We start from the raw sequence: 24,059 nt of genomic DNA, 5'->3' as shown, positions 1-24,059 counted from the left end.
AACTTGCATATTCTTGCATATTAGATAGGCCTAGAAAGCCACTTTTAGAGTTTTAAGCACACTGTAAAAATGCAACAATTTGGCATAATTGTGATGATAGAGCCTAGGGAAGTAATATTTTTCTCTGGAAAGTGCTTATTTTTTTATGAATTTTATTTATTTATTTTATTTGGCTTCATCAGGTGTTGGCTGTGACATGCAGGATCTTCAGTCTTCATTGAAGCATGTGGGGCCTTTAGTTGTAGCATGTGCGATCTAGTTTCCTGGCCAGGGATTGAGTCAGGCCTCCTGCATTGGGAGCATGAAGTCTCAGCCATTGGACCACCAGGAAAGCCCCTGGAAAGTGCTTATTTTAAATAAATATATAGAATGCATTTACATGCATTTTTAAAATTACCCTATAATATCATACAAATGGAATCAACATGGAAAATAACTTTTAGTGGTGATTTGTCCACAAATAAGAGCATCAAAGAAAATGTGAATAAAGTTTAAAGAAGCCTCATTTTATTTAAGGAAAATTTATAAGCAGGCCCTGTAAGAATTTTTCTTTGTGATGTTCCCAGGAGCCGAGCAGCTGAAAGGATAAAGCAAGGCTCCAGGTGAGGGTATGGGGACTGATGTCCCTGTACTAGCTGACTCAGGCTACAGGAGCTGAGGCCGCCAGGAGCCTAGAGCTTCCCGTCCACCATGACTGGATGTTTGAGGAGAGGGGGCTAGTGTGGTTTCTCTGGGACTTGAGGGCTCACTGGAGACAGGAAGGGGCCGAGGTTCTAGCTCTGAGATGCTCTGTGCGTGTCCAGGCAGGAAGCACGGCCATGACACTCTGAGGCAGAGTTCACTTGCGCTTATCACCCAGGAAAGGGCACTCTTCTGGACTCTGGCCTTGGCAGCAGTGCTTCAGGGTTAAGCAACGGGGCACAGGGGCCAGCTGTGATGGCATATTTTCCCCACCAGGTAGCTGCACTCTGGGATGGTTGATAAACCAGGAGACTAGTAAGGTTTTCTCTGGGGAAAAAACATGTTTGCTGATTTTCAGCCATTGGTCTAGAAAATAATATTTTATTTCTAAGCACATTTTGTGTTTCCGTGTATTTGTCTACAATACCAGAAATAATAAAATTTTAAAGTAACATGATATACCTGTGGGTATGTATTTGCCTATACAGGGAAATAAAAAGCATCTCAAATTCAATCTTATGCAAACTAACATTCCATGTTCTCCCTAGTATACATATAATATCTAGACTCTGGAAAGACTAATTTTGGAAAAAAATATAAAAAGGGGAACACCTCAAGCCCCTTGAAATTTTGTCCATCATTATCTGTTAACCAGGGAAGGACACTCTTATTTCACAGACTCACACACCAGGGAGATGGCCTTAACTTCTACCAAGAAGATTCTCTCTCATGTTACAATAAGACATTTAAAATTACTGCCACAGAAGTTTAAGCAAGGACACACTACTGTAACTGTTGAAGACACCAATACCCACATCCTGATTATTGTCAGTTTCTACACTATGTGGCTTAGGGTGAGTCAGGCAGTAGTGTTTCAGAAGTCACAAAATCTTGTCTATAGTCTGACTAGCACAGTCTCCTTGGTCTGTAAGTCCCATTAAAATATTATTTTTAATTCATTTTTAATGTTCTGAAAAATGTTGAATTGAATTCAACATAGAATTCAATATAGTTGAATTAACTATAATAGAATATCCAAATCACAAGGCAAGGATATAATACCAAAGATACAAAAAAAGTTAGAAATTAAAATTCAGAACACAAAAAACAGAAAAACCAAATGTGCAGCACACTGTGTTCCATGTTAATGACTGCCACCCAACATGCACTCTGCAGATAATACTGTCCAATAACCTTGCATGAAATTCAGCAGCCTATAAGCCTCATACCTACCTTCAGGACAGCTGTCTAATATCAATGTGCAAATAAAATAATGACACGCGCACACATGTAACATGCGATTGTGTGGGCCACATGTAACATGTGATTGGCACGCATACCACATGTAACATGTGGCTGCACACACCACATGTAACATGTGATTGACGCGCACACCACATGTAACATGCGATTAACGCCAGTCATGCTTTGATGAAACAAATCATAGAAAATAAAGGAGAGAGAAAATGTAGTAAGAGACAGTTCTAAGCACAGAAGTCTATTAGACCTGGAGTTCTGATTTCTGTTTATTTTGTAGTTAAGCTTTCAGCTTTTACCCTAAAGTATAAATGTTAACACAGAAAAATGTCTCCATGCCCTGGATTGGGGCACCCTTGAAATTGTGAAGCAACTCAACCAGTATCCATAAAATAATTCAACAGCACTTATTAAATGACTTGTGCTTCTGTGGCCCTGCCTTTAGAATTATCAGCACTGTGAAAAGAGGTTAAGTATTTAGTGCCAGGCGTGTTCCTAGAGACATAAAGTGTTTATCAGTTGTAACTATTTAGGAACAACTCTGCTCAGAGTGGTTTGTGCTTTACTGTGGGTCAGCTCAAGGTAAAACCGTCAGCATGCTAAATCTATGGTTCAGCCCTCACTTTGAGGAAGATTTTCCACGTGCTACAGTCCACTTGAAAATAAGATGAGGTGCCAGTTAAACTGTAGGCCATCTGTCAGTCAAATCTTTAAAAGAAGAAAAAGAAACACACAGAGATGGAGAGAGCAGCTCGGTGGCCAGCCCGGTGCTCCCAGCGCTCTGCGAGGACCCAGGGAAGCCTCACTCTACTCCACAGGGCACCAGGCTGGCTCAGAACAGCGCTGCGAGCAGACTTCTCAAGAAGTCGGCAGTGACACTGCAGTGCCGTCCTCGCTTCCGTCCTGAACAGGAGATAGACGACAAGTTGGGTGGTTGCCAACGCCACCCATAGCACCCCCCGCCCCAGGTAGACGGCTAACCATGCAGCCTGCTGACAAGACTCTGCCTTCCGCTGTGATCACTCCTTAAAGATGTAGGAATATAGTCACGGTAGCTGTGGGGGGTCAGCCACTTTTCCTACAAGCTAGAAAACAAGACTAATACTTACATGAATTATCACTATAACAGTGACTTAGCTTCTAAATTAATTTTAGCTTCAAGGAATAGACTGACCTCAAAAATAATGTTTACTATAAAAACAATTTCTGTAAAGCTAACCTCATATCCTGATTTTCCAGGGAAACACGAACTGGAGGAAAATAATACAAGTCTATCAAAACTTTTTATAAAGACAGTCAATAACTGACACTTCATCGACAGAGATCCTAGAATGGATGCCCCTCTGTCCACTTCAATCTCATCATATAACAAGTGTGGGCACTCTCACCCTTCCATTAAATCCACAGCTTAAATACCAATCTCAGCATAATTGTTTCATTTGAGACTAAATGTTCTATGAACTGAAACATGGCCTGATTGTGGTGTGTGTAACAACCACCTATGTACTCTACTAGTATACTTTCCTCTCTCCTTTAATTGTTAGCACCAGAAAATAATACTGATACAACTTCTAGCTACTGAGGTAAATGAAAAAACGGGATTCAAAGAATCAAATGAACAAAAACTTCAGGCTGCAAATGAACACAACATTTAGTCAGTCATCATACCTGAGTATCCCCAGAGAAGTTGTTGTGCTAGAATATAATTAAATCCGTTCTTAGAAAAAGCCGGAATTGTCACAGTTTTCACATAATGGCTACAGCAATTATTCTGAATCTTAAGATAGCACTGTTTTCAGAATCTTACACATCATTATGTAAAAGAAAAGCCATAAACAAACTCCAAAAATAGCAGAATATACATTTAAGATTTAAGGATATACTTCAATATAATTGACCTAGGTTCGATTCCTGGGTCAGGAAGATCTGCTGCAGAAGGAATAGGCTACCAACTCCAGTTTTTCTTGGGCTTCCCTTATGGCTCAGCTAGTAAAGAATCCACCTGCAATGCAGGAGACCTGGGTTAAATCCCTGGGTTGAGAAGATCCCCTGAAGAAGGGAAAGGCTACCCACTCCAGTATTCTGGCCTGGAGAATTCCATGGACTGTACAGTCCATGGGGTTGTAAAGAGTCGGACACGGCTGAGCGACTTTCACTTTCAATATAAACTAAATCCAAATTATGAATCATTCCTACCATATGTCTGATTCAACTGCTTTTCTTCTACTTCCTCCAAAACCCATTTTTTTTTTTCTCCAAAACCCATTTACCTGCTCTTCTAACTTCCAAGAGTCACCCACTTACTCAAGTAACTTAATACAGAAATAACCTAGACCTGTGATAGAAAAAACAAAACAACAGAATCTTCACCCCAACTCTGAAGTTCCAGAGAGTCCTAAGTCCTTCAAGCTCTTTTGGCCTGAGTGTCTCCGTCCCTCAGAGGAGGATGAAGGTGGAGAACAAATGAGACACAGAAGATACACATTTGAAAAGAAATTCTGACTCACGGCCACACTGCAGGCATCTGCCTGCTCGTATCCCCATCCCCGCAGCTCCATCCCACCCAGCCCAACAACGCAAGCTCAGCATCAGCCTATCAACCTGGCACTGAGAACATGTGCCCAGGGACAGATCAGGCAGAGGGGATTAAAGGGCGGCGATAGGCTCCAGAGTGACACACAGGCACCCAGCTCAGGTCCGCGTGGCCTGCAGGGGCAGGGATGGCAGAGAAAGCCTCTCCGTGGAGGAGACTTGTAGACTGAAGGTAAAGAGATGAACAGAAGCCCACAGGCAGGGTGCAGGAGAGAGAGTATTTTAAGGAAAGGGGATACTGTGCAGAAACACAGATACGAGAAAACCTGAATTCGTGTAAAAGAAAACTTTACCAAGCATCCACCTTGAAGTGGGCTCTGTGCCACATGGGGGTGACAAACCTCACAGGGGTCTACTCTCTCGGATGAAGGGAACTCTGGTCTCTCGAGGCCAGTCATGGGAGCCCCACAGACCACTCAGACAAGACCGGACCTGTCAGGAGTCAGGATATACTCTGGAACCCATCAGCGGATGGTGATGAGATGAGATGAGCATGGCAGGGAGGAAGCCCTGGGGCCTCACAGCACAGTCAGAGAAGGGCGATGCAGAAATTCCATCCCCAGAGCCCAGAGACACGAGAACAAGGGTGGTAATGGTGCCGTGCTTACAAGGAAAGATCACACAAGAGGTGAGACAGGTGTGGACACAAGATGAGGACTCGAGCAGGGAAATCGTGGTCTTTGAGCTCCCTGAGGAGCTCCAAGGGCAGAATGACAACAGTGTTTCTTGTGAGCCAGGTGTCATGTTAAACTACACGCTCTATGTATACCAGTTTATCTTCAGAGAAAGCCTGCCAAACTAAAATACCACCGGAGAGGTTGTCAATAACCTGCCTGACGGCCATCATGCAAACTGGATAAAATTCAGCTGGTAGGCTGGGACCGCCTGCCATCCTCCACTCAACCCTTATTGTCATTTCATTACACTTTTAAGAAAGAAAGCAATCTTGCATTTCATGTAGTAGAATCTCAAGTGCCCCAGATACACTTTTCTGGAAGGATGTCACTGATGAGGAAAGAGACTCACAGAGATCAGGTAATTTGTTGAAGGTCACACAATGGAGGAATCAAGTCTGAGCCCAGATCTGTGCACTGACAGACTCTGGGCCCATACCCACTACCCTGCACTGCACTGCAAGTCCTGAAACTAGGCACCTACAGAAGAGGTAGAGATCGAGGGACCTGGGTGAACAAGGAGGCCCAAAGACCATAAGGAGTTCCTGAACTGATCCCCATCTAGGGGGTCAACTGAGGAACGGGAATTCACAAATAATTCTTAAAAGCAGGCAAAGAAGTATCAGGAAAACAAGAGAGCCCAGGATTCAAAGATGAGTGACCAGTAGGAGCAAAGCCTCAGGGGGACCAGGTAAAAAGAACAAAACAATTTCACTGGATCTAATAATTTTTAAAAAGTCATTAATTGGTGATCTCAGTTGGGAAATTTTACTGCACTGAATGAAAAGTGCAGAGACAACAGATGGTGAGCAAATGCAGACGACAAGCACATGCCACTCCCCCGGAGGCTGGACTACACAGAAAGCAAACTAAAGTCAAGGTTGGCTTTGTTTCCCCCAAATGAGAGGGAAGACTCTGTGGATCACAACTAACTGTGGAAAATTCTTAAAGAGATGGGAATACCAGACCACCTGACCTGCCTCTTGAGAAATCTGTATGCAGGTCAAGAGGCAACAGTTAGAACTGGACATGGAACAACAGACTGGTTCCAAATAGGAAAAGGAGTACATCAAGGCTGTATATTGTCACCCTGCTTATTTAACTTATATGCAAAGTACCTCATGAGAAATGCCAGGCTGGATGAAGCACAAGCTGGAATTAAGATTGCTGGGAGAAATATCAATAACCTCAGATATGCAGATGACACCACCCTTATGGAAGAAAGGGAAGAAGAACTAAAGAGCCTCTTGATGAAACTGAAAGAGGAGAGTGAAAAAGTTGGCTTAAAACTCAATGTTCAGAAAACTAAGATCATGGCATCTGGTCCCATCACTTCATGGCAAATAGCTGGGGAAACAATGGAAATAGTGAGAGACTTTATTTTGGGGGGCTCCAAAATCACTGCAGATGGTGATGCAGCCATGAAATTAAAAGATGCTTGCTCCTTGGAGGAAAAGTTATGACCAATGTAGACAGCATTTTAAAAAGCAGAGACATTACTTTGCCAACAAAGGTCTGTCTAGTTACAGCTATGGTTTTTCCAGTGGTCATGTATGGATGTGAGAGTTGGACTGTGAAGAAAGCTGAGTGCCAAAGAACGGATGCTTTTGAACTGTGGTGTTGGAGAAGACTCTTGAGAGTCCCTTGGACTGTGAGGAGCTCCAACCAGTCCATCCTAAAGGAAATCAGTCCTGAATATTCATTGGAAGGACTGATGCTGAAGCTGAAACTCCAATATTTTGGCCACCTGATGTGAAGAACTGACTTATTTGAAAAGACCCTGATGCTGGGGAAAAACTGAAGGTGGGAGGAGAAGGGGACAACAGAGGATGAGATGGTTGGATGGCATCACTGACTCAATGGACATGAGTTTCAGTAGGCTCTGGGAGTTGGTGGTGGACAGGGAAGCCTGGTGTGCTGCAGTCCATGGGATCACAGAGTTGGTCACGACTGAGCAACTTAACTGACTGACTGAACTGAAGCGTGCAACTGCAAATGAGAAGCGACAGAGTTAAATAGTGAGAGTACCAGCAGTACCATAGTACTTAGCTGAGAATTTTACATGTGAAACAAGTGGAAGATGGTTATTTTGTTGGGGCTACACCCATTTCGAAAGAAAACACTTCCCATGCAACTGTGTGCAGTTGTACTTCCAAATATGGCCAATAAGATTTTACTTAAAATTAGGAAAGACAAGCCCACGGTGCTTTGTGTCAGCAAAAGGATCACATAATCTGTTTTTACAACCAAAAAGACCCACTCACATTTTACATCTGTGACGTTCCCACTGTAGGAAGGGAGCCCCACAGACGCAGCCCTCTCGGCCTCTCTTCTCACACTCTTGCCCCATACATCAGCAAGAAGACTGGCTCACTGACCGCTCAGTGTAGGAAGAGATGCCTGCCCCTGACCAGAGGGACGCCTGGGGTGGCTCCCGCAGCTCTGCAGTGCAGGGCATGCTGGGAAGGAAGTCAAGGTCCCCAGTGCTACCTGTGACCAGTCTGGTGAGCCTGTCTATCTCACCCTAGAGGTCAGAGTACAGGCCCACATTGTGCTCTAAGCCATGCTCCCAAGACCAGGTCACTGCAGTGATGCAGGACTGACCAGTAAGGTCTGCCCACTGGTTCCTCTCTGCGTCTTCCTTCACCAACTGGGGTCCCAGGAAAGGAAAGCAAAGGGGTCATTACTGAGTCCCCGCTGGCCCTACACCATAATGCTCCCCAAGCAGTAAATCTGTTCATGGGGATAAAGTGACATCAAAAATACATTTCTGTCTGGAACTAATGGTACAAAACAACAGGGAGGATGCCTGGGAGGCAGTCCTTCACCACGTGGCCAGATAAAGACACCAGAAAGGCTAGAAACCAGGATGATTAAATAATCACAATGGTGGCAGGCTAATATTAATACTTAAATCCAGATAACTGACAGTGAACACAACTCCCGGGATAACTAGCTGCACATCATGGGTGACAATAACACCAAAGACATCACTTCTACTGTAAAACCAGGAACCAGAGATAAAACACGAGTCTACAGATGATTCCAAAATAACAAATCAGAACTCATAGTAGATGAGAAAATGAGAAAACACACAGAGTGGGAAGACTCAGCTTTACAAAGATGTCAAATTACTGAGTTAGCAGTAGATAAATGTAACTCATCCCAAAAATATTACGATAGGTCCCCATTCATGTGGGGCTAGAGACGTGGTTGTGGCCACGCCCTGTGCCACGGAATACTTGAAAACATTATCCTGTTGATCTTCTACCCTTTGAACCTGATTTGATTCTGAATAATTTTCGACTGATTTCCAACTCCCTACCTACCTCAGAAACTAATGCACATGAACAAAAATTCTCTCTTCAGAACAAAGTGAAACCACACAATGAAATAGCACAGCTGTGAGAAAGAACGGTCTGCAACTGCGGACACCAAGCTGGACGATCCCAAATTCAGGGCAAGTGACCGCAGCAGACTGTGTGCACATGGATTCCCCCCAGAGGAAGCACAGGAAGCCCCGAGTCCACCTGTGCTGTCGAGAGTCAGGGTCACAGTTGCCCTTGGGTGGTCAATACTATCTCAGAGAGGCAGCCAGCCTTCTGGTTCTGATCCGGGCATGTTCAGATTATAAAATTCCACTAGACCTACATAAGTATACTTAATGTATACTACATTAAGTATAAGTAAGATAAGTATACTTCTCTGTGTGTACATTGTATTGCAATGTAATGTTTTACATAAGAAGATAATGGAGAACTTGGGAAGTAAGAACTTGTAAAACTTTGGAGCAGAGAACGGCAGAGACATAGGCAAGAATCCACATTAAGACTCCCAACAGGGTCCTCTAAAGCTCCTGACACAGGGAACAGCAGTGAGCCCTCCGGCTCACACCGCATTGCCCACAGCTTCCCTGTGCTCCATCCTGAATCTGTCCCCCAAGCGCCAACTCCTTTTGCTTCCATTTACAGGAATGAAGGTGCATGACCATTAGCAAGTTTTCCTTTAGCCGTTACCTTTGAAAACAAACCAGCACACAGTACAAAAGACACGTCACAAAGAGCACGCTTTACAACCTTACCTGGTAGGACAAACCCAGAATTTTTCAGGCCAATATCTAACTTAAAAAAAGTTCAATATCCTTCAATTAAAAAAAAAAAAAAGAGTGGCTGAAAGAATAAATAAACAAAAAAAAAAAAATCCAGGCAACGGTCTTACAAAGGTGCTCACAAAAGTTGAAAGATAAGGTTAAACAGAACCTTAGTGATTTGTCCTCCAATTATTCTGTCTTTTCCTAAAAAGGACTCCCAATAGAGGGCACCCATTCCTGCCTCGGCCCCAGAAGTCCTCCCGACCCTGATGCACAGGTCACTTCTCAACCTGCAGGTCCCCAAAGCCACCCCAACACAACCACATGGAACCCTGGAGGCAGGTGGCATGGGGGCAGAGCAGGCAGACTCCCTCTCCCCTCATGTGTCCACCTAACCCACAGCAGTGCTCTCACTGCCACGCGGGCCACCAGGGAGGAGGCCGGGGGCAAAAATGGGGAAAGAAATGGGGAAGCACTGCAGGCCCGTGAGGCACTGTGCAGGGAAGAGGACCACCGCCACACCCTAACCCTAAACACAGGTTTCTAAACACAGGACCACCTTCGCATTCGGACAGATGTCAGCATCCATGACTGACACATCTCAAACCACAAGTACATGAGGTTGAACCGTATGGAGCTGCTGATCAATAGGCAATTCCATACTTGTTCAACTTAACAGGAAACACATAAACTGGTCACATTTTTATAAATACATTTATTTTTAAAAAGCTAAAATAGCTATAATACCTCGGGTTTGGGCAGCTTCCTTTAAAGCAGCTAGAAGGTGAGGCTTCAAGTTATCCAAAAGAAATCGTCCTTCAAGACCTGGGAAAAGGGACCTGAAAAGTGACAGAAATGCAGCAGTTTTAAGTAGATAAGTTCAGTGATATAATTTCAAGCCAGTTATATGTGCTCACTATTTTACCTAAGTTATAAAGCACACCTCAAATCACATGCAATCCTTGTGATCTAGTACTATCCAGGTGTGGCTTTAAACCCTGAGGCAGCATGCAAACTCAGGGACGGCCCAGGAACACCTTAGAGAAACATGCACTGTATTCCCTGAAATGTCAATAGGCATCCTGAGCTATGATTACCGAGTAGAGTATTTTCGTGAATTTAACTTCATCAAAATAATTTATTTTTTACTAACTTTAGTTATTACTAGCTCTTTGTAGCCATTCTTTTCCACGTTCTGCTATTAGAATTTCCAGGAACAACGACGGCTTGCACCGATTTTTAACGGATAAACATCTGGAGGCCCTTCCACAACAGAACTTAACGGTGTGTTCTTTTCTAATGGAGCAGCTCTGCAGAGCCCCCTAAGGCCTTATGCACACCTACACGGCTAGGCGGGGGCCCCGCCTACCTGGGGTGCTCCTCCGAGGCGATATAGACCACGTCCTGGTCACATGCGGACGAGGAGAAGGGGACGAAGGCCCCGCTCTGCAGCGGCAGCAGCTCCAGCCCCAGCAGCTCGCCGTAGGCCTGGTCGGAGAGCACGAACTCCAGCAGGTGCAGCCTCTCGGGCGCACCCGCGCCGCCCAGGCCCGCCTTCCGCAGCACCTGCCGGGTCCACGTAGGCGTCACCTGCGTCAGCGGCCCGGCGCTGGAGGCCACGAGCTGGGCGGCGGCAGCCACGTGGGCTGGGGCCCGGACCACCTGCCTCCCCGAGCGCTGCAGGAAGTGGAGGACGGCCGGGGTGTAGTCCAGGCCCTCGTCCAGATCCGAGAAGCATGCCTGCTCCAGGGGGACCCAGTGGCCGCCCAGGGAGGGCAGCACCGCATGCTGGAAGAGCTCCTGGAACAGCGGCTCCAGCGCCGGCCGCCAGGGCAGCTTGACCAGCGCGGCATCTGGCCACAGCCCATAGACCGCGGCCACCGAGAGCGGCAGCCCAGGGCTGCAGCCAGCCCGCAGGCGGGCAATGGCGTCGAGGATAAGGGCGGCGTAGGCCCTGGGCACCACGCTCAGCACAAGCAGCTCGTTCCACACGGCGGCCGGGTCCCTCCACTGGTCCAGCTCCCGCCACTTGATGCTCCTGCGGTTGTCCGTCAGGCCAAAGAAGCCGCTGACGTGGACCGGGAGTCCAGTCCGGCTCTCCTCACCCGGCGGTAAGGGGAGGAAGCAGAAGGCTTTCCCTGAGAACCCAGCAGCCGCGCCTCCGGCCCGGTCCTCTTCGGCCGAGCCCGGCAGGGGCGTGGCGATGCCGATGACTGGGACGAAGCGCAGCTCGTCGGCCAGCGCGTCCAGCTGCGCGCTCAGGCCCCGGCCGCCCACGCTGTTGCACACCAGCCAAGACGTTTCCCGGGCGCCCTGGGCGCCCCCGTCCTCCAGGACGATGCTCACGGGGTACGTGACGCACGTGACGCCGCCGCTGGGCACCCGCTCACAGTAGTCACTGAGGGCGGCCCCCAGCGCCTCCACCGCCCCGGGCCGCTCTGGCGCCGGCGCTGCCGGCTCGCGGGCCGACACTCTGAAGACCAGCTTCTCCGAGCCGTCGGCCTCGCGGACGTGCAGGGACACGTCCTGCACACTCTTCAGGAAGAGCAGCACCGTGTCCGCGTCTGCCTGGAAGGACTCGAACAGCTCCAGGACCTTCTGCTTGTTGTAGAGGGTCCCGCTAAGTTGGGAGGGCTGCCGCCGAAGCGGGAAACGGAAGAACGTCCCGGGGAAGCTGCCCTTCACAAATGTCTCCTTGGTGCTTCCAAAAAGGCCAATAAATGGCGCAAACTGGTCTGAAAGCTCGCTAATTTCTTTGCTGTCATCTCTGAGATTCCAACACTGGCCTGATTCGTGTGGACCGAAAAGTGTCTGATGAGGATCTAACATGCCAATCTGGTCACCACTAAAGATGCAAGGAACATCTGCAAAGGAAAATTCAAATCACCATCAACTCTGAACTATACTGACACTGATAATCACAATTACACTGCACAGTTACACATGGAGAAGTATAAGCCACAGAAGGATTCTAAACAGAGTTATCTAAAAACAAACTAAGTCTTGCTTTGGAAACATAATTCTTTGAATGCAAAAAAATGGTTTCTCTTTAGATTCAAAAAGCACCAGGCATTGAGAGGCTTTAAGTGATATTATTGTGAAAACCTAAGATGTATCTTCAAGCATTTACTAAATTAATTAAAATACATATGGAATATTTGGATATTTACACTCTCCCTACAGCCTTGTGAACCCAACTAAACAGAACAGATTTGTAGCCTGTGTGCAAAGTAAAATTTCAACCACAGATTCTCTGAGAGAATGAGAAAGAACAGGTGATCTCAAGCATGTGTCCTGAGCGAGTCTGAAATGGACAGTGACTTGAGGACCTAGCCTTCACACAAGACCCCTATGGGGTCCACCTGTGGCACGCAGGGTCACCGACCACAGGCTTAGGCATCACAAGCACCAAATCCTGAGCTTTGGGGTATTTTCAGTAGGAAATGTTACGTCCACCAGCCCACCACCACGTCCAGTCAACAAGGCTGGCCCACGGCCCCCCATTGTCCACAGTCCCTTCTGCGCTCCCATTACTGAAACTATGTCAGGGAGAAGCCTGGTGGCTGGAGAACAGAACTCTCATGACCTTGGCAAGTCCTTGGATTAGAGATCAGCACCCAGGGAACCCATCCCACATAAGTGTGGTGGTTCTCAGACAGGGAACAAACCCACAGTGAGAGCAGATACCCGCCGCCAGGGGACTCTGGACAATACACCCGTGACAACGGGCTCCAGGCTTATGCAACGCACAAGTATGCCCCCATAAAATTTAAAAACCACTGCATGTCACAGATGTGAGGAATAACTCACAGATAGTTGAACACATGACTATTAATATTCACATAATTGTTACATAACATAACGACTTCATCAGTTTTATTACATAATACATAATATTACTTAACACAATACTATATATTATAACACTGTAAATGCAATTTTAAAAATAGGTTTGCTACAAATGGGCCATGGTGAGGATGCTTCTGCGTCCCACTTGCTCAGGGCAGTCCCAATTTGGGCCAGTGGCTGAGAATAATATCACTTCTTAACCCTCAGGACTGCCCCAGTTTGGGGAATCTACATGTTACTCTAGCGACAGCTAGAACTCTGCCAGGGCAGCCCCTTCTTCTCCTGCAAGTTCAAAATGCAAAAACAATTCCAAATTAAGCCATAACTGGTGCTGATTTCATTAAAAAGTTTTATCACAAGACCACAGTAAATACTAAGAACTCTGGTTCCAGAAGAACAGCCCTAAAAGTTACAAGTATTTCCTAGTGTAACTGAATCAGAAACCTCATATTCTTTCTAGATTCCAAACATGACTTCAAAGTCATCATCAAAATACTCAAGTTTAAGAAAGAAGAGCAAAATTTCTATAGGGAAAGTGAGAAACCAAGATCATTTCAAAGTTCTCCTCTGTGTTAGTTACGTACCATTGGATATTATATTTCCTTCTTCCTGTTATTTAAAAATATGTACAAGATAATCTGTGAAAACCAGTTTGCCTGACTCAAAAATCTGCGGTACAAAAGCTTTTAGAGTAACAATTTTGTGTAGGCTGACATAAAGTCTCGAACTTCACATAAAATGATTGACTATACTACATTGATTCCACCGGAAATGATGACATTAACTTTTGCATCACACGATGAAGATTTGATATGGTTACCAAGATAACTAGAGAAAACACAAGACACACTGAAATTTCATCAGCATTCAATGTCATCTCTGAAGTTTACCCGACAATATACAAAGCAGAGGCTAAAATAACTGTGAATCTCAAGATTGAAAAGCCAGATACCACACCTGTTATATGATAGACAGAATTGAAGCCAATTCCAAATCTTCCAACCTTCAAAGGGTCGTCCTTCTTCCTGCTCCGCGCTATTTCCTGAATGCCATGCCAGTCCTCCGGGGTGAACACCGCGTTGTTGTACACGTAGAGAGCAGGCCCTGGGGGTCAAGATGCACAGGCAGGGGCTGAGAAAGAAGGAAGCCTGGACACTCACTTCTCCTACACAAACTTCCTGTATGTAATAATGCTTATTTGATGAAAAGACAGAAAGAACTGAAAACAGTGACTGATCCAGTATCACCGTTTGGTTGCTCTCACAATAAAAACAGAAATTACAAATTAATGGTAAAAATAACCAGCAGAAGAAATATAGTATTGTTGACCCAAAATCCAAAAAGGAAAAATTATAGTGCTTAGATACTAAAAACACAGCACAAACAAAATTATTCACAGTGTACTACTTTGTAAAACTTGACCCTAAGTAACATATTTACTTATATATTTTTATAAATGGAATTACCTATAAATGTACTGAGAAGACTAAAGAAACCATGTTAAAATAATGCTTTTCACACACCTATGAATTCAAGCACAGATATGGGGATGCTGGTCATAATCTATGTTACAAAAATGGCATGACTGTAAAATATCTGTAAAATAGTCAAAGTAGAGACATGAAAAAGCCAAGCCTATGAGATTACTACAGCAAGGTTGACCACGTGGAGATCATGGTGTGTCCCACACAGCAGGAAGGGTGTGGGTGCACTCTGGGAGCCCCCGGCTTCTGGGAGCCCCAGCCCTTCCTTCACTCATAGCTCCTAATTAACTACACCCTTGAAGTCCTTAATAAAGTGAGAAACTGAGGAAATCTCTTTATTTTTCTGCATTGGATCTCTCTCATCTGACACATTCTGAGTCTTCTGTCTTCTCATTATATAAAAGAAACAAAAACAAGTTGAACTCAAGAGTTCTCATCTATCAACACTAAGCGTCCGTAAAGGGGAAAAAACTGTAACCCAAGAAGATGACACCAGCCAAGACACCACTCTTGTCTGAATGCAAGAAAAACCCCTCACACACCATGAGCACAGAGCGTCCTCAATAGATGTTAGTTAAAGAGATCACCAGGGCTTCCCTGGTGGCTCAGATGGTAAAGCATCTGCCTACAATGCAAGAGACCTGGGTTCGATCCCTGGGTCAGGAAGATCCCCTGGAAAAGGAAATGGCAACCCACTCCAGTATGCTTGCCTGGAAAATCTCATGGACCAAGGAGCCTGGTAGGCTACAGTCCATTGGGTCGAAAAGAGTCGGACATGAACTGAGCGACTAACACTATAGTCCATGGGGTGGAAAAGAGTCAGACATGACTGAGCAACTTTCACTTTCAAAGAGATCAAAATCATGTCCAGCTCCTTCCGGATGTCCAAGTTTTAAAAATCTGTCTAATGTGACATCACTAACTCAGCTAAATAATCATTTCACATATTTTTTAAAAAATGAAGTGAAGTCAGGGCTGGAAGCAAAAACTCCTAGACATGAGAGAGCTGAGAAGCAAAACACCTCCAGGATCTCTTCCCATTTACTGCTCTACAGGACACTCCGACCAGCAGAATGATGCCAGACAGAGCGCGTGGCAACACATGCGAGCTCCTGGGACCCTCAGAGTAACTGGGGGTGGCTGTGTCCTCGCCAGTCCATGGACGAGCAAGCTGACACGCAGCCGGGCTCAGCCTCCACTCAGGCCCAGGGAGGAACTCAAGAGGCAGAGCTGACACTGGGTACCAGCGCCCATGGACAAGGAGCACAGGCAGCCCCAGGCAGGATCAGGACTTAGACAGAAGTCCATCACATCTACACTGAGTGTCTTTCAACAATGCTTATATCACAGACGCTCAGGGCCAGGAAACCTACTGGTTTCATCCTCTCACTGTAAAACTGAGCTTGCCTGAGATCAGCAGAGGTGGCAGGAGTCAGGACTAGAATGAAAACCTCTTGACGTGTTATATCTCAGATCTCTTTATAGAATAAAAAAAAAATGCAACTTCCAAATCACAAGAATAAACATATGAGCTATCATAAACGCTAAATATTTAGTATTTAAATATTTAACAGTAATGTTGATTATCCTCCTAAATCATAAAACATCTTTTAAAGAATATATGATTTACACCTCTCTTAAAAAGTATGTCCAGGAAAGTCTGATTTGATCTTCCCTTTACTCAATGACTTTCCACCACAAACAGTCATTCACAATCATTCTGTAAACTTTAAAGCTGCTCTGCAAGTGATGAATACCCTTTTCAACACAGCACTTCGTAGTGCAGGGCTTCAGGAGTCCTTGTGTTAGTCACAGTTTCCTACTGTCTTTCCTTTCATTCTCCTTACTCTATCCTCTCCTTTAGTCTTTCTTCCCACCTCCCTTCAAAATATTGCTAGGGCACCTCTCACAGCAGAAAATAAGACACAAAACCACAGCCTCTAACTTATTTCCAAATGCAGAGGCGTGTTCTCTTTGGAAAGGGTGCCATTCTGTCTTACTAACGATATAAAAGGCTCACAGTTTACTGAATAGAATAAGAGGTTTACGTATTTACATTGTTTGTTACTCTGAGTTTTAAGATTTTTATTCTTTTCTGTTCTGTAAAAATACCAACTAGCAGACACTTGCCCATGAAAAGCAGAGAAAACCTCTGAAGAAGTGGAGTTAAATATGCAGAGAAGTGAAGGAGAGGTGGTAACATGACCATGCACGGAACGCTGTACTGTAAACCACAAAAAGTCACCTGTTAGTACACAGAATAAAACGTGCCCCTGACTAATGACAGACTCTTACCCTGATATTGTGCCATGTCTTTCGACCAAAGAGTCTGTGTTCCATACTGAGTCTCATCGTACAAGAACTTAACTTCTGTGGCCCCAGCATCTTCTGCATTCTGAATTAATTCCTAGAAATACACCAGAAAGAGTAATATTTAATAAAACAGTCATCTACTGCCCACCTTGTATCCACCTCAAATATGTAAAAAGCCTTTACACATAAGTAAAGGAAACCCACTATCTGGATCACGAGCGGGTCTTTGTAGGTTTGCTTGTTTAGTTTGTTTGTTTAACGAGTGTTTTCAAACTAAAAGGATATATCATAAATACAAATACTGAACTCAAACAATTATCCCTTTAAATACACTCACCCAAAAAGCAAACTTCTAAAACCAGGAGTCAAGCAGGCATGGGTTCATGGCCCCTGAATGTGGGTTTAGTATTATTTTATTTGGTCAGCTGGTAGGTTTGCAACGCTCCTGTGCAATGTTTTACATAAAATTCACAAAATTACAAAATGTAATTATATAAAATTGCCCAAAAAAGCATTGTAGAGCAACACTGCTTGACTCCAGCACACAGGGGCCCCTTTGCCTCTGAACCCTCATACATACATGCCAACTGCATCTCAAGCTGTCCTGTTCAGCATGTGCATGGCAGGTGCAGAGGGAAACAGATACAGCCGTTCAAATCTAGACAAAGCTTTAAAATGCAAACACGAACAGGACTTCCTGGTAACCTCTCTCATCTCATGGTTACCAGCATGGAGGTGCACATGCATGCAACTCTGCCCTACCTTCAGAATCTGCCCTCCTTCTGGGTACCGTCTCAAGATGTCCTTGAGGAAGTCCACAAGCGGTGGCGTCGTTTGACCAAATCGACCTAAAAGAGAGAACACATTCAACATGGTTGAATGTTATTAAAGCATTAATAGCCTTTACAAATGATGAATACCATTTGGTTCTTAGAGACAGTAAAGCTGTGCAAGTTCTGACTTCATACATGTCACTGCAGCCCTCTGGTATGAAAACCTACCAGACTACACAGCTTCAGTACAAAGTAGAGTAGAATCAATTTTATAAAATCTCAAGATTCTTAATTAAATTACAAATTTGGGTTTTAAAAAACACTTAAAAAATATCCTAAATGTCACATAAGATTATTAACTCAAAAATAAAGAGCGTGGGGTGCTGCTATTTTCCAAAGCAAATGAAATAAATGGCGCTATTTTATGGGTGCTTTGGAGGTGGTTTTTGTCGCTAAGTCGTGTCTGACTCTTTGTAACCCTATTGACTGCAGCCCGCCAGGCTTCTCTGTCCATGGGATTCTCCAGGCAAGAATGCTGGAGAGGGTTGCCATTTCCTTCTCCAGGAGATCTTCCCAACCCAGGGGCTGAACCTGCATCTCCTGAATTGCAGGCGGATTCTTTATTTCGGAGCGACCAGAGAAGCCTTTGCAGCTAAGAAGCCAGAGATGGAAGTGCCTGTCATGCCAGCCTTAATATTCTCAAATCAACCACTGTTCTCACTGTTCTGAAATGTGGCACAGGCAGCATCCCAGTGGCTGCCCAGTTCCCATTCCCTCCATCTCTCCTAAACTGGAGACTTTCAGGACAGGCCAACCAGGATACCTTCAGACAGGGGACAGAAAAGTGTAGGGAGAATGGGGGAGGGAAAGTAATTTCCCATATGCACAGAAAAAAATACATGTTTATAAGCAAAAACAAAATATGTGCTGACGACAAAACCTCAGTCTTAATTAATCTGCATCATTCTGGTACAACGACCCACCCCCACCAAGCCCCACAGGACCCAACCCGCAGACCGCTCACCCCAGGGGAGGCTCACTCCACCCATGTGTGCTCCTCCGGCCCTGACATGCCCTCATCACATTCCAGTGGTATGTACTTTCATTTCATTTTTAAAACATTATCTTTATGCAATTAAAAATGGGATTGAATCCTAGTAAAGTGAATGGCATACCTCCCCCTTTTAAGCCTTTTGATTGAAGGTTTACAAAAAGATGACAGTTCTGGGAAGTCAGATCTCCAATCTTGATCCAGTCAGATAACTGAAAAAAGAAAACGTATGAAAAGCAATACAGTTCCTACTTCTATAAATTCAAAACTTTACCTCATTCTGTTTCACTTAAATAATGTTTGTTAAGTGTTTTAATCAGGAAATAAGTTGCTCTGAAGAAATGAATATTTCAGAGAACAAAATTCAGTCAAAAATTTTATTTAAAAATGTAAATGGTCTTCCTTGTGTGCGTGCACCAGCCGCTCAATCAAGTCCGACTCTTTGCGACCCTGTGGATCGTGGCCCACCAGGCATTCTCTAGGCAAGAATACTGGAGTGGCTTGCCATTTCCTCCTCCAGGGGATCTTCCCCACCCAGGGATTGAACCAGCGTCTCCTGCATCTCCTGCATTGGCAGACGGGTTCTTTACCACAGAGCCACCTGATTTTTTCTTTAATAATTACAAATAAAGAGACAGGAACACAAGCCACGGAAGAAAAGCACCAAGGCCAAGACAGACTGTTAACACTGTTTCAGTACTTCAGTTGGATGATGGGTCCATGGCTGTTCATTCTATTAATGATTAATTGACGACTAAAAGAGAGCTATGCATAAGCCAAGGATTAGTAGCCCAACTCAGTTAGCTAAGGTACATTTAAAGAAGAATGGCAGGAAGGGAAGCAGAAGTCTGTAACATAGGACCATGTCTCCAGGTCTTAAGGAGGACTTGAAAAGGAAGAACACAGAGTGTAGAACCCTGTTAGTGACAACAGACGTGACTGGCTGTGTGGCTCCAACACTGAATGCTTCTGGCAGATTGTAATCAGTGGCCTATCTCAGGCAGTGATCCTCCCAAAGAGAAGTCAAGCAGCAGAGAGAACCCAGCAGTGTACCCGCGTTCCTTCCTGAGCCCGCCAAGATCTGGGGGTTCTGCTTGGGCCTCTCTCTTGAGACCTTAAGTCACTCAACCAAGCAAAGCTGGTCATATCCAACTCCAGAGGCAATGAAACCATAAAAGTTGCCAATTTCAGTCTTTGTATTTTGTTTTTAAAACAGAATGATTACAAAATAACTTGAACATTTGGGTCTCTGTTCAGGTCAGCCCTAGTCTCCTTTAAAAACCTCAGTGATGCTCATTTTCATTTTTCATGAAACAATAATTGTAAAGCAAATAGTATAGTATTAACTGCATCTGAATCTTGCAACACTTTTTCCTTTGTTCAGTTGTCAAGAACACAAGGAGGCTCTCAAGATTCAAGGGTTGATAGGCACGTTTCTGATGAACTAAATGAAAGGTAACAATACTTCCCACATCCCGGTTTGAGGCTCAAGCAGATTTGGCTGGAGGAGAAAGAGTCAGGAAGACACGCAGCTCTAGTGAGCAGTTTCCCTCTCTTTATGGGACAGGAGGTGGAGGGAATAACCCACAGACCGCTCTTCCAGACCAGGAGAAGCAAGAGAGACAAGGAGAAGGTGGATGGCAGGGGACCTGGAAAGACTGAGGACCAAGTATTGTAAGTGCCCACTCCTAAGTCCATAGCCAACCAAAACCAGTTTCTTGTATACCCAAAATATTTAGAATGCTCACCAATAATTCAAATCTTAAAAAGTTCTGAACAACACTGGATAAAGAGGAAAAGAAAACCACTTCTATGAAAGGTTTGCTTATGTAAAAGAGACCCTTCTTGACGGCACATGTTGGCATCACTAAGGTCACCAGTTCAGTAGAAGTCACAGCCCGTCTTCTGCATCAGGAGAGAATTACACCCTCTGATTGTTTTCTGTGAGAGCTCCAAACTTGAGTTCAAAGATCACCTTTACTAGTTTAAGTTTCTCTTTGTTTTAAAGAACTTTACATTTAACTTTCATTTATTCCCGATTGACAGCCTGACAGGTTCTTTCTGGTGTGGACTTTGGAATCAGACACACATGGGTATGAATCCTGATTGGATCCTTCATCTCTCTGACTCTTAGTTTTACTCTTCTGCAGGATGGACCAGTCACAACTCTCTCATGAGGCTGGCTGTCCTGCACAGTAAACGAGATGAATGGGCAAAGTCACCAGCAGAACAGTGTGTGGAACACAGTCGACTGCCCAGCAAACATTAATCATATCCCCAGTGAGCTTACCAGATGCAAAAGGAGAAAGGCACTGCAAGTTCTTCCCAAGCTCATGACCCCAGCCCTGACCTCTAGCCCTTGAGCTTCAGGATCAGATCCACAGCTGTCTGTGGACCACCATGCCCTAGACCATTACACAGCAGAGACCTTAGACCTGGTTTTCAGTTCAGTTCAGTCATTCAGTCGTGTCCAACTCTTCACGACCCCATGGACTGCAGCATGCCAGGCCTCCCTGTCCATCACCAACTCCTGGAGTTTACTCAAGCTCATGTCCATTGAGTCAGTGATGCCATCCAACCACCTCATCCTCTGTCATCCCCTTCTCCTCCTGCCTTCAATCTTTCCCAGCATCAGGGTCTTTCCCAATGAGTCAGCTCTTTGCATCAGGTGGCCAAAATATTGGAGTTTCAGCTTCAGCATCAGTCCTTCCAATGAATATTCAGGACTGATTTCCTTTAGGATGGACTGGTTGGAGCTCCTCACAGTCCAAGGGACTCTCAAGAGTCTTTTCCAACACCATAGTTCAAAAACATCAATTTTTCCGCGCTCAGCTTTCTTTATCGTCCAAATCTCACATCCATACATAACTACTGGAAAAACCAAAGCTTTGACTAGACAGACCTTTGTTGGCAAAGTAATGTCTCTGCCTTTTAATATGCTGTCTACATTGGTCATAACTTTTCTTCCAAGGAGCAAGTGTCTTTTAATTTCATTGTTGCAGTCACCATCGGCAGTGATTTTGGAGCCCCAAAAAATAAAGTCTGTCACTGTTTCCACTGTTTCCCCATCTATTTGCCATGAAGTGATTGGACCAGGTGCCGTGATCTTAGTTTTACGAATGTTGAGTTTTAAGCCCATTTTTTCACTCTCCTCTTTCAGTTTCATCAAGAGGCTCTTTAGTTCTTCTTCCCTTTCTGCCATAAGGGTGGTGTCATCTGCATATCTGAGGTTATTGATATTTCTCCCAGCAATCTTGATTCCAGCTTGTGCTTCCTCCAGCCCAGTGTTTCTCATGATGTACTCTGCATATAAGTTAAATAAGCAGGGTGACAATATACAGCCTTGAGGAACCAGTCTGCTGTTCCATGTCCAGTTCTAACTGTTGCCTCTTGACCTGCATACAGATTTCTCAAGAGGCAGGTCAGGTGGTCTGGTATTCCCATCTCTTGAAGAATTTTCCAGAGTTTGTTGTGGTCCACACAGTCAAAGGCTTTGGCATAGTCAATAAAGCAAAAGTAGACGTTTTTCTGGAACTCTCTTGGTTTTTCAATGATCCAACAGATATTGGCAATTTGATCTCTGGCTCCTCTGCCTTTTCTAAATCTAGTTTGAACATCTGGAAGTTCACAGCTCACATACTGATGAAGCCTGGCTTGGAGGATTTTGAGCATCACTTTGCTAGCATGTTAGACAAGTGCAACTGTGTGGTAGTTTGAGCATTCTTTCGCATTGCTTTTCTTTGGGACTGGAATGAAAACTGACCTTTTCCAGTCCTGTGGCCACTGCTGAGTTTTCCAAATTTGCTGGCATATTGAGTGCAGCACGTTCACAGTATCATTCTTTTAGGATCTGAAATAGCTCAACTGGAATTCCATCACCTCCACTAGCTTTGTTCATAGTGATGCTTCCGAAGGCCCACTTGACTTCACATTCCAGGATGTCTGGCTCTAGGTTGGTGATCATACCTTCATGATTATCTGGGTCATGAAGATCTTTTTTGTATAGTTCTTCTGTGTATTCTTGCCACCACTTCTTAATATCTTCTGCTTCTGAAGGGCAGAGAAGCCCCAGCAAGATGGTAGGAGGGGAGAAATCGCATTTAGAATCAAACCCCATATCCGCCAGAGACGCTCAGAGGGCTCAAATAAACCTTGTGCACACCAGGACCCAGAGACCCACAGAGACTGAGACAGAACTGTGTTTGAGTGTCTCCTGTGGAGGTACGGGTCAGCAGTGGACTGCCACTGGGACAGGGGCTCTGGGTGCAGCAGACCTGGGTATGGCATAAGCCCTCTTGGAGGAGGTCACCATTAACCCCACCATAGAGCTGCCAGAACTTATACAGGACTGGGAAACAAACTCTTCATGGGCACAAACAGAACCTTATGTGCACCAGGACCCAGGAGAAAGGAGCAGTGACCCCACAAGAGACTGACCCAGACTTGCCCGTGAGCATCCAGGAGTCTCTGGCGGAGGCGTGGGTCGGTGGTGGCCTGCTGCAGGGCTGGGGACACTGAACGCAGTGCAGCATGGGACCTTTTGAAGGAGGTCACTATTATCTTCATTACCTCCACCTTAGTTTGGCCTCAGGTCAAACAGGGAGGGAACACAGCCCGGCCCATCAACAGAAAATTGGATTAGAGATTTACTGAGTATGGCCCCGCCCAGAACAAGACCCCAGTTTCCCCCTCAGTCAGCCTCTTCCATCAGGAAGCTTCCATAAGCCTCTTATCCTTCTCCATCAGAGGGCAGACAGAATGAAAACCACAATCACAGGAAACTAAACAATCTGATCACATGGACCACAGCCTTGTCTAACTCAATGAAACTATGAGCCATGCCATGTAGGGCCATCCAAGACGAATGGGTCATGGCAGAGAGTTCTGACAAAATGTGGTCCAGTGGAGAAGGGAATGGCAAACCACTTCAGTATTCTTGCCTTGAAAACCCCATGAACAGTACAACTGGTTAGAATTTGTTTTATTCTGCTGCTACTAGTATAGGAAAACAGAATCTACCGTGTTACTTAGTTTGGCCCCTGTGACCCACTGGTAATACAGAAACAGGGTCTAGGTCACCCCCCTCTCCATGTGCTGTCCTAGCTGCTTAAGTCCTGCACAAACACACATAAAAGCAAACTGAAACTCGAGTCACCCCCACCCCCGACCTGCTCATCTCTGCCAGCTGAGCATTATCCTACTGTCCTGCCCAAGGCTTGTGAACATCCTTCGCAAGGCCTTCCCCTTTATTCTACATCCAACACTCCACCAGTTCTCCCACTGTTTGCACAAATA

General features: G+C 45.0%; 1 protein-coding gene across 2 annotated transcripts in view; it reads right to left on the bottom strand.

Moving 5' to 3' along the window:
- Window positions 1-24,059, bottom strand: part of SACS (sacsin molecular chaperone) — a 77,562-nt gene that overhangs the window by 12,932 nt on the left and 40,571 nt on the right. For both annotated transcript variants that reach the window (XM_043477601.1, XM_043477602.1), the window contains 6 exons: window positions 18,889-18,976; window positions 17,703-17,788; window positions 16,923-17,034; window positions 14,101-14,247; window positions 10,664-12,158; window positions 10,042-10,133 (listed from right to left, as the gene is read on the bottom strand). In XM_043477601.1, coding sequence (XP_043333536.1) covers window positions 10,042-10,133; window positions 10,664-12,158; window positions 14,101-14,247; window positions 16,923-17,034; window positions 17,703-17,788; window positions 18,889-18,976 — 2,020 coding nt within the window. The remainder of the gene's footprint in view (window positions 1-10,041; window positions 10,134-10,663; window positions 12,159-14,100; window positions 14,248-16,922; window positions 17,035-17,702; window positions 17,789-18,888; window positions 18,977-24,059) is intronic.

Source organism: Cervus canadensis, chromosome 9 (genome assembly GCF_019320065.1).
Source record: "Cervus canadensis isolate Bull #8, Minnesota chromosome 9, ASM1932006v1, whole genome shotgun sequence".
Lineage (NCBI taxonomy): Eukaryota > Metazoa > Chordata > Mammalia > Artiodactyla > Cervidae > Cervus > Cervus canadensis.
Note: the sequence above shows the minus strand (reverse complement) of the source record. Positions and strands in the feature narration are given on the sequence as shown.